Source organism: Chelonia mydas, chromosome 23 (assembly GCF_015237465.2).
Source record: "Chelonia mydas isolate rCheMyd1 chromosome 23, rCheMyd1.pri.v2, whole genome shotgun sequence".
NCBI classification, from domain to species: domain Eukaryota; kingdom Metazoa; phylum Chordata; order Testudines; family Cheloniidae; genus Chelonia; species Chelonia mydas.
The window spans coordinates 15,347,923-15,359,025 of NC_051263.2; the positions used below are offsets into that span (position 1 = coordinate 15,347,923).

An 11,103-nucleotide genomic window follows, 5' to 3' on the forward strand; every position below is an offset into this window, starting at 1 on the left:
CACCTGCCCGCTCACCGCAAGCCTCCATCCTTTCCCCCACCGGGGTGCTGAGAGCCATTGAACCAAAGTGCAAACCCTGGATATGATGGAAACCACAGCAAGCCAGGGGCCCCCCGGCACCCTGAGTTCCAGCACCGCTGCCTCCCGCCTCTCTTCCTGCTTCGCTCCAGCCCCGAAAAGTCTCAGCATGCCCCCCTCCTGCCCCCCAAACTCATCCACGCCAGCGTCTCCCCTTTCCATGTGCTCCCCAACCTGGCCAGCGCCTGGGGCCTGTTCCCCCAGGGCCCAGATTTCGCAGCCCTCGGATCACCCGGGGTTTGTTTGCTTTCAGTTAGATCCTGGGTTTACAAGACCCCACCATCCCGCCCCTTTGCCCAGTTTACAAGCCCTGGGGTCTCGGCCTCCACGCGAGCTGACGGCCCAGCTGAAATCAAAGTTTTATTACCTCCGCGCGGCTCCGATTTGTTCAACCTCCGACGGGAGAAGGGGAAACGGCCGGGTGAACTGTGAAATTGGATGTTGTTTTCTAAAGAGCCCGCCCCCACTCTCACCACTAGACCCCAGTCCCCTCCCAGAGCCAGGGAGAGAACCCAGGCGTCCTGGCTCCCACTCCCCCCTGCAGTAACCATTAGCTCCCACTCCCCTCCCACAACTGGGGATAGAACCCAGGAGTCCTGGCTCCCAGCCATCCCCCACTCTAACCACTAGACCCCACTCCCTTTGGTTAGAGCAGGGAGGGTGGGGGGCAGCCAGGACTCCTGGGTTCTATCCCCAGTTCTGGGAGGGGAGTGGGGGTAGTGGTTACAGCAGATGGGACTGGGAGCCAGGACACCTTGGTTCTATCCCTGGCTTTAGAAGGGGAGTGGGGTCTAGGGGTTAGACCAAAGGATCACATACTTTTTAACCCCTTCCTACAGCATTAGCGAAAAACATTCACAGCCCTTTGATTTCTCACCTTCGGCCCTGCTCGGAGCACAGCTGCCCACGGCTCCCACTCGTCTTATTTCCTCCAGCCGTGAATATCTTCTCCCTTCCTACCCCGCCCCTACCCACACGTCTCCAGGTCCCACACACCCCAACCCACCCTGGGCCCGCCCTAGCTAATACCCCAGTATTGATACTAACACCCGTAGCCTGTTGCAGCTAATACCCTAGTATTGATACTAACACCCATAGCCTGTTGCAGCTAATACCCCAGTAGTGATACTATCACCCCGGGCCTGCTCCAGCTAATACCCCAGTATTGGTACTAACATCCCATGCCTGCTGCACCTAATATCCCAGCATTGATACTGGCACCCTGAGCCTGGTCCAGCTAATACCCCAGTATCGATACTAACACCCTGAACCTCCTAGAGCTAATGCCCCAGTATTGATGGTAAAATCCCGAGTATGTTGCAGTTAATGCCCAAGCACTGGTACTAACATCCTGAGCCTGATGCCTGGATGGAGCTAATCCCTCAGCCTAATGCAGCTGATACCAAAGTATGGGTACACACTGAGCCCCAGGCATAGGGAGGAGAATGGGGGGTCCTGGCGCAAGGGATGGGCACCCACAGCTCCTGGCATGGAGGGAGGGGACACAGAGCCCTGGCATGGGGGAGGGGGCACCCAGAGCCCCTGACATGAGGGGGAACAGATAGGGGGTGCAGGGAAGTCCCTCAAATGCGGGGGCCAGGAGGGTGGCCCCCAGGGGCTGGGGGGTGCACAGAGCCTGGGGGGATGCAGTGAGCTGAGCCGACAAGCAACAAAGCTCTAGCACCTCTGGTGCTAAAATATGAGCTAATGGTCCCCCCGCCCCGCCCCGGCAGCTGGCAGAGACACCACGTGCGTGGGGGGGAGGCTTATGCTGTAATACCCCCCCCCCAGCACAGGAACACTTTCTTTCTTTCTTTCTTTCTTTCTTTCTTTCTTTCGTTTCCATTTCCCACTCATTCTCTTCTTCTTTCTCATTCAAAATGTTCTATTTTTCATCCTCTCTCTTCCCCCCTTTTCTGTTTACTGCATTAGTTCTTTCCTTTTTCATTCTTTCGTTCCCTCTCGTCTCTCGTTCATTCATTCATTGTCCCTTTTCATCCTCTCTTTTCAATTTTCCATTCCATCTTCCTTGGGTCATTTGTTCTCTTTCTCTTTTCCATTCATTCTTTTCTGATTTGCATTAATCTCCAGTTAGTGTCTGTTTCATTCATTCATTCGATATTTCTCTTCAGTTCTGTTTCATTCACTCTCTTTTGCTTTCATTCTTTCTTTCCTATTTTCAATTTTTCTTTCTTTTTATTCATTTTCTAATTTCTCATTCATTTCTTCATTTTTCTTTTTTCATCCATTCATCCAACATTTCTTTTCAAATTTCCATTCATTCTCTTTTTCTTTCAGTCCTTCTTTTCTGTTTTTCATTCTCTTTATCATTCATTCTCTAGTTAAGTTTTTCATTTTTCTTTTTCATTCTTTATCTTTGCTATTTTTCATTAGTTCTTTTTTCTTTCATCCATTTGCTCTTTCTTTCTTTTCTATTTTCAATTCTTTCTTTTTCATTCATTTTTCTTTTCCAGTCTTTTCTATGTTTCCCTTTCTTTTTTTATTCATTCTCTGTTGTCTAGTAAATTTCCTCCTTTTTCTTTTTCTTATTCAGACTATATTTCTTTTCAATTTTTCATTCATTCTTTTTTCTTTCATTCATTCTTTCTTTTCTAGTTTTGATTCGTTCTCTCTTTTTCACTAATCTACGTTTTTCATTAATTCTTTTCTATTCTTCCTGCTCTTTTCCCCACTCTTTACTTTCCTAACACCTTCTTTCTCTCCGTCCATTCGCTAGTTTATTTTTTCATTTGCTATTTTCATTCTTTTCGATTTTTTGATTCATTCTCACTTTTCAACCCATTTTCGCTTTTTCAATCATTCATTCTTAGCTATTTTTCATTTCAATCTCCCTCTCAATCTTTCTTCTCAGTTTCAATCGTCTTTTCACTTGTTCATTCTTCATTCACTTTTCGCTAATTAATTGATTCATTCTCTTTCCTGTTTTTCATTCTTTCTTTTCTCCTTTTACAGCCTTCTTTCTTTCTTTTCATAGTTTCATGTCTTTCCTCATTTCTTCATTCGTTCTTTCTCTCATTCAGACACACATTTCCCAGACAAACTCACCTTCCATTTCTCCTTCATCCCGCGCTCTGCACCCACCCGGAGTTGATGCCCAACTCACCCCGAGTGGCCAGCCCCGAACTGTGTGTTGGGGCTTCTGGATCTGACCCCTCCGCGCCCCATTTATGGGACCCAGGAGTCCTAGCCCCGGCTCTGGGAGGGAAGTGCGGGCTAGTGGTTGCGGGGGGGGGGGTGGGTCTGGGAGCCAGGACTCCTGGATTCTCTCTCTAACTATAGGGGGGGAATGGGGTCTAGTGGTTAGAGAAGTGGGGCTGGGAGCTAGGAGTTAGGTTCTCTCCTCGGGGAGGGGAGTATCCCCAGGACGCCCATCAGGGACTCAGATTCACACATGTCTCGCTATGGACCCATATGGGCACCTCTTAGATCCCACTCTGATTTGGGGTGCATGGGGGGGGGGTTTGAGAAACCGATACAGCCGGGGCGGACCCTGGACTCGCTCGGACTCACCGTGCTGCGGGGGAGACGGTCGCCCCCCGAAAGACGAGCCAGACACCCCGGATTCTCCAAGGAGGGACAGGAACACCGAGCTGGGTGCTGCTCTCATAGGGCAAGGGCTGGGGTTGCCTGGTGTTCCCCACTGAGCCCTCCAGCCCGTCCCAGCTGCTGAGGGCTTGGCGCTCCAGAGGGGCCGGCTGTGGGGAGAGGCATGTGGGGCTGGGAAAAGGAGGGGCGGGGGCGGGACGGGGAGAGGGAGCGAAGGAAGGAATCAGCAGAGAGGATGGTGCTGGCTCTCAGCCTTCCCAGACGATTGTACCCCTTTCAGGAGGCCAACGCGTCTTGCGTTCCCCCGAGTTTCACCTCCCTGAAAAACGACGTGCTTCCAAAATCAACCCACCAAATACGACAGTGCCCCAGCCACAGTGTTACTGAAAACCTGTTTCCCCTCGCCTTGTCCCCATATCAGATGAACCAACCAGGATAGAAATCCTGTCCTTACCCCCCAGGGGATCGTACACGGAGCCGTCCGAACCCGTCACCGTCTGGATGAAATGTTCCCTTGTCCTGACTTCGCAGGCGCGTTTTCTGTTGCCTGCTGTAAAACCAGGCAAATATCTGGATGAGTTGATAGACCCCCTGGGAGACCTCGGCGTATCCCTGGGGATACATGTATCCCTGGTGGAGAACCACTGGATGGAGGGACCCAGAGCAGCACTTGGGTCGTGGCTGGGTTCAGACCTTCCCCTCTAGGGGGCACTGGCTCCCATCCGGCCCCAGGGCAGGGACTGGCTTGCTCAGGGCGGGGGGAATGGGGCACGGGGCCTTTCCCCTCTAGGGGGCACTGGCTCCCATCCAGCCCCAGGGCAGGGACTGGCTGGCTCAGGGGGGCAGGGAATGGGGCACGGGGCCTTTCTCCTCAAGGGGGCTCCAGCTCCCATCTGGCCCCAGGGCAGGGACTGGCTGACTCATGGGGGTGGGGAATGGGGCACGAGGGGCAGAGGAATCTGTTTTTATTCTCAGCTGCCCCATGGCTGTAAAGTGGGGAGAATGATTCTCTTGGGGTCTAGGTAGAGTGGGAGCTCCATGGGGCAGGGAAGATCTCTAGGTCTGTGCAGCACCCGGCACAATAGGGCCCTTGATTCCCCCACAGCTCTGCCGGTGCCCCTCACTCCCGACCCGTAGCCCTCTGCCAGCCCAGCCCTGGGCAGGGCCCCAGCTCTGCCCCTCACTCCCAACTCGCAGCCCCCTGTTAGCCCAGCCCTGGGCTCCCCCCAAAGCTCTGCCGGTGCCCCTCACTCCCAACCCGTAGCCCTCTGCCAGCCCAGCCCTGGGCAGGGCCCCAGCTCTGCCCCTCACTCCCAACTCGCAGCCCCCTGTTAGCCCAGCCCTGGGCTCCCCCCAAAGCTCTGCCGGTGCCCCTCACTCCCGACCCGCAGCCCCACCTCCCATTCCCAGCTGGCCAACTCTGTCCCTCACTTGATGAAAGCAGCCATCAATCTCGATGCTGGTTTTATGACCCCCCTCCGCCCCCCACCCCGGGTTGCCCATTTGGATCAAAGGTTAATTAATCTGAAGCAGACCGTGTCCAGAGTTATTCTGACCCCCGCCCGGGCAGGTGGTCCCAGCCCTGACACACAAGCCGCTATGAAAGACCAACAGGGCCCCGGCCCTGCCAGGGGGCCGGGGACTCAGTGTGGGGCTGTGGGGACACAGCAACCATTTGGGACTCAGCTTGGAGGGGGAAGGGAAAGGCAGGTGGGATTAACCCTGAATCAGAGACGCCTGTCACCCTAAAGGAGCTCGGATTTCACATGCCCGGCGTCGGGATGCAGCCCCTCTGGGGTGGGGCAGGAGCTGGGTATACAGGGACCCCTTGCATGGCACTGGGATGTGGCCCCTCTGGGGTGGGGCAGGAGCTGGGTATACAGGGACCCCTTGCACGGCACTGGGATGTGGCCCCTCTGGGGTGGGGCAGGAGCTGGGTATACAGGGACCCCTTGCATGGCACTGGGATGTGGCCCCTCTGGGGTGGGGCAGGAGCTGGGTATACAGGGACCCCTTGCACGGCACTGGGATGTGGCCCCTCTGGGGTGGGGCAGGAGCTGGGTATACAGGGACCCCTTGCCCCGCGCCGGGACGTGGCCCCTCTGGTGTGGGGCAGGGGCTGGGTATACAGGGACCCCTTGCACGGCACTGGGATGTGGCCCCTCTGGGGTGGGGCAGGAGCTGGGTATACAGGGACCCCTTGCCCCGCGCCGGGACGTGGCCCCTCTGGTGTGGGGCAGGGGCTGGGTATACAGGGACCCCTCGCCGAGGTCAGGGTGTGCAGGGTTGAATCTTACCATGTGATTAGCCAGGCCATTGTGATGTCAGGGGTGGGTGCTGAAGGCGATTGGCCGCGAGGCAGGGGGGCGGGGTGGTGCGAGGTCACCCCCTGGTGGCCGACCATGGCCTGGGTGGTGTGGCTGGCGCTGTGGGTGCTGGGGGGTCCGGGGGGCCGGGGCTGCCTACGCTGTGACCCCGGCTCCATGCGGCTGCTGCGGGAGCTGAAGGGGCCCTACCTGGTCAGGCAGCTGCGGGGGGACCCGGACCTACGGGCGCGGCTGGAGGCCCTGCTCCAGCGCAGCCTCCAGGGGCTGGCGGAGCTGCCCATCGGGCCCCAGACCTACATGGGGGTCATCGGTGCGCAGGGGCCCCTACCCCCTGCCTCTGCCACCCCAATACAGCCCGGAGGGAGGGGGGAGAGGGAGTTGGGGGGATGTTAGGAGAGGAGGGGCTGTCTGGAGGGCAGCAATCCAGAGCGTTGGGTCTCATCCCCTTTGCTGCCCCCCCACTAACACATCACCCCCCCAGATGAGAAGACGATGGGAGAAGCCGCCGCCCACTTCAGACGGGCCGTGACCCGAATCATGGAGAATGACTTCAAAGGTACCAGCCCTGGGGTGCCCCTCACTCCCGACCCGCAGCCCCCTGCTAGCCCGGCCCTGGGCTCCCCCCAGCCCTGCCGGTGCCCCTCACTCCCGACCTGCAGCCCCTTGCTAGCCCGGCCCCGCCGGTGCCCCTCACTCCCGACCCGCAGCCCCCGGCTAGCCCGGCCCTGGGCTCCCCCCAGCCCTGCCGGTGCCCCTCACTCCCGACCCGCAGCCCGCTGCTAGCCCGGCCAGGCCGGTGCCCCTCACTCCTGACCCGCAGCCCCCTGCTAGCCCAGCCCTGGGCTCCCCCCACAGCTCTGCCGGTGCCCCTCACTCCTGACCCGCAGCCCCCTGCTAGCCCAGCCCTGCCGGTGCCCCTCGCTCCCGACCCGCAGCCCCCTGCTAGCCCGACCCCGCCGGTGCCCCTCACTCCCGACCCGCAGCCCCCTGCTAGCCCGGCCCTGGGCTCCCCCCACAGCTCTGCCGGTGCCCCTCACTCCCGACCTGCAGCCCCCGGCTAGCCTGGCCCTGGGCTCCCCCCAGCCCTGCCCATGCCCCTCACTCCCGACCCGCAGCCCCCTGCTAGCCCAGCCCTGGGCTCCCCCCTTCCAATTGCCAATGAGGCAGCGCCCTCTGCTGGCTGCTCTGCGGTTTTGCAGCTCGATTAACCATTTGAACCCTGAACCGCTTAGACGACGTGGGTCGATTCTAGGAGAGGGATTTTCGCGGGGGGTGGGGGTGTTTGCTCTGTATGTGGGTGGTGGGATCTGGGGGGAGGAGCTCCGCTTTGGTGTCGGGGAGGGGTGTCTGGTTTTCAGTTAAATTCCCCTGTTGCCTCTTGAACCTAATGATGGGGCGGGGCAGGAGCGGCGCTGCTGTCACATGGTGAGGATCTGAGGGGTGGGGCTGGGGTGGCTGAGGGCTATGGGTGCGGCTAGACGGGAGCCACGCTCACAGGGCTGCCCAGTTGTGTGGGGCCGTGGCACTGTCCTGTGTGGTGTTCACAGCACGCTGGTTGCTCTGCAGATGGGCAGCTCTTCAACGAGGTGATGTGGAGTCTGCAGGAGCTGAGAGAGACCTTCACAAGCCTCATGGCCCGATTCCAGAGAGAGGGTGAGGGAAGGTGCCCCTCACTTCTGACCCACAGCCCCTTTCTAGCCCAGCTGTGTTCCCCCCAACCTCTGCCGGTGCCCCTCACTCCCGACCCGCAGCCCCCTGCTAGCCCAGCCCTGTTCCCCCCCAGCCCTGCCGGTGCCCCTCACTCTCAACCTGCAGCCCCCTGCTAGCCCAGCCCTGTTCCCCCCAAGCCTGGCCGGTGCCCCTCACTCCCGACCCACAGCCCTGTTCCCCAGGGGATTGGGGGGGGATGGGCCCCATTTCTCACCCTTCTTCTTCCTTCTTGTTTTGCAGTTTTTTGCCCGAATAAGTGTGGTGAGTGGGAGCTGGGGGAGGGAGGGGCAGGGACAGATCCTGGGGGGTTCCAGGGACCCCATCTCTGATTCCCTGGGGGGGTCAGGGATCTCCGTGCTGGGAGGGTCCTATCCTTGACTGCACTCCAGGCCAGGGCGCCCTGACCTCCTAATGCTAACCCCCCCGCAGCTGTTCAGGGCCTCCCTGCTGACCCCCAGTAATCCCTTGCCTCCCGCCAGCCCCTGAATGCGTGGGTCCAATTCCCCCAGCAAGTCAGGTTCTGACCCCCAGGACACTGGCACCACCCTTACTCCCCGAGGGGCCGTCCCCTCACCCCAGCTTCTGGGGCTCTGATTCCCCCCTGGGCTATGACCCCCACCTCTCTGCAGGGCCCTAACCCTGACACCCCCTGGGCTCTGACCCCTACCATCCCTGACACCCCTCTTGACCCTGATCCCTGCCTCTCTGCAGGGCTCTGGCACCCCCCCGGGCCCTGACCACCACCTCTCTGTAGGGCTCTGACGCCCCACCCCCGGCTCTGACCACCCCTTAGGCCCTGACAGCCCCCCGGCTCTGACCTCCCCGCTGGGCTCTGACCCCCGCCTCTTCGCAGGGCGCATGGTTCACCAGTTCATCGACTGTCGGGTCTGCGGCACCGAGATCTACTCCTGCAACCGGGACCTGCGCTGTGGGGGTGAGTGGGGGGTGCCAGGGAGGGATGGAGGGGTCAGACGATGTGTGGGGGGGGTCTACTGTGAAGGGATTCGGGGGGGGTCTAGAGGCCTCCAGCCTGTTTTGGGGTTTCACTCTCAGGCTCCAGGGCCTGACTCCTCCTGCAGGGTCAGGAAGGAAAATCCCCTCCCCACCACATGGTGAGGTGTATTGTGGGTAACTATGGGGTCCCCTATATCTGACTCTGGCCACTGTCAGAAGCTGGACTGGATGGGCCCATTGCTCTGACCCGGGGGGGGGTACAGGGAGGGATGGGCCAATTGCTGTGACCCAGGGCACACTGCTGGGGTCGATGTGGGGGGCGTTACTGGGGTGGATGAGATGGTCGGGGGGGGGGGAGTTATGGGCTCTGGTCTCTGGCAGAGCGGAGGCTGCAGGTCCAGCAGGAGGACGACCTGATCCTGGACTGTGCCTTGACCTGGCACCGTGCCAGCTACGGGGCCAAGAGCTACCGCTTCTACCGGGTACAGTGCCCCACACTCCCGACCCGCAGCCCCTGCCAGCCCAGCCCTGGGCTCCCCCCAGCTCTGCCGGTGCCCCTCACTCCCGACCCGCAGCCCCTGCCAGCCCAGCCCTGTTCCCCCCCAGCTCTGCCGGTGCCCCTCACTCCCGACCCGCAGCCCCTGCCAGCCCAGCCCTGAGCTCCCCCCCAGCCCTGCCGGTGCCCCTCACTCCCGACCCGCAGCCCCTGCCAGCCCAGCCCTGGGCTCCCCCCAGCCCTGCCGGTGCCCCTCACTCCCGACCCGCAGCCCCTGCCAGCCCAGCCCTGGGCTCCCCCCAGCTCTGCCGGTGCCCCTCACTCCCGACCCGCAGCCCCTGCCAGCCCAGCCCTGGGCTCCCCCCAGCTCTGCCGGTGCCCCTCGCTCCCGACCCGCAGCCCCTGCCAGCCCAGCCCTGCCCCCCCCCCCAGCTCTGCCGGTGCCCCTCACTCCCGACTCGCAGCCCCCTGCCAGCCCAGCCCTGGGCTCCCCCCAGCTCTGCCGGTGCCCCTCACTCCCGACCCGCAGCCCCTGCCAGCCCAGCCCTGCCCCCCCCCCAGCTCTGCCGGTGCCCCTCACTCCCGACCCGCAGCCCCTGCCAGCCCAGCCCTGAGCTCCCCCCCAGCTCTGCCAGTGCCCCTCACTCCCGACCCGCAGCCCCCTGCTAGCCCTGCCCTGGGCTCCCCCCAGCCCTGCCGGTGCCCCTCACTCCCGACCCGCAGCCCCTGCCAGCCCAGCCCTGCCCCCCCCCAGCTCTGCCAGTGCCCCTCACTCCCGACCCGCAGCCCCTGCCAGCCCAGCCCTGAGCTCCCCCCCAGCTCTGCCGGTGCCCCTCGCTCCCGACCCGCAGCCCCTGCCAGCCCAGCCCTGGGCTCCCCCCAGCCCTGCCGGTGCCCCTCGCTCCCGACCCGCAGCCCCTGCCAGCCCAGCCCTGGGCTCCCCCCAGCCCTGCCGGTGCCCCTCACTCCTGACCCGCAGCCCCTGCCAGCCCTGCCCTGGGCTCCCCCCAGCCCTGCCGGTGCCCCTCACTCCCGACCCGCAGCCTGCCTGATCCCTGTGTCTCTCCGGCAGGCGGTGGGGGGCGTGGAGCAGGTCATAGTCACGGGCCCCGACGCCTTCCTCGTGAAGAAGGAGGCGACAGTGAACGACTCGGGGCACTATCGCTGCGAGATGCTGAACGCCCAGGGCTGGGTCTGCTCCAAGCTGCGCTTCCAGGTGACAGGTGAGGCGGACAGAACCCAGGAGTCCTGGCCCCCAGCCCTTCCCCCCAGTTCTAACCACTAGCCCCTACTCCCCTCCCAGAGCTGGGAGAGGAGCCAGCCCCCCTCCCCCGCTCTAACACCTGTCCCCTGCCCATTGCAGTGACTCCCCTGCCGGGGAATAGCACCCCACCGCCTTTGCCGCCCCTACTGGGGCCCCTGACGCTGCCCCCCCCACCACGGAGCCCGACCCCCCTGGGGGGGCCTGGAGACTGGACCGTCTGGGTCATCATCGGGAGCAGCGCCGGGCTGGTCCTACTGCTCCTCGGGGGCTGGTGAGTCCAGATGCCGGGGTCCCCCCCACCCCTTCCCCCAGGGGGGCAGGGCACCCATGTGCCAGGGTCTGCGTGTCTGGGGGAGGATGGGGGGAAAGGCCCGTGCCAGGGTGGGGGGCAGATGCTGACTTTGTCTCCCCCCTGCCAACAGCTCCCCCATTCTCCTTCGCTAACCCGCCTTCCCCACCCTACAGCGCCTGCATCTATCGCGGCCAGCAGAAGGTGCCCGAGGAGGACGGTGGCAGCCAGGGGGGGCAGCTGAAGACGTGACCTGCCCCCCCCCGGAACCAACCCCCCCGCCAGCCCAGCACTGGTTCCTCCCACCTCTGAGGTGAGGGGGGGTACTGGACCCCCTCCCCCCGCTACGTTGAAATAGATGGGATTTTATTGCCAACGCACTGTCGCCCCAGACTCCCGGGTTCTGTCCCCGCCTCGG

General features: G+C 61.9%; 1 protein-coding gene across 1 annotated transcript; it reads left to right on the forward strand.

Moving 5' to 3' along the window:
* Positions 1–6,047: 6,047 nt before the first annotated feature.
* Positions 6,048–11,062, forward strand: IZUMO1 (izumo sperm-egg fusion 1). Its single transcript, XM_037888702.2, has 9 exons — positions 6,048–6,282; positions 6,454–6,528; positions 7,539–7,625; positions 7,923–7,943; positions 8,536–8,616; positions 9,018–9,118; positions 10,205–10,355; positions 10,496–10,667; positions 10,862–11,062. Exons 1-9 carry the CDS (start codon positions 6,048–6,050, stop codon positions 10,935–10,937), a joined length of 999 nt encoding a protein of 332 aa, XP_037744630.1. The 3' UTR covers positions 10,938–11,062.
* The last annotated feature ends 41 nt before the right edge of the window (positions 11,063–11,103 follow it).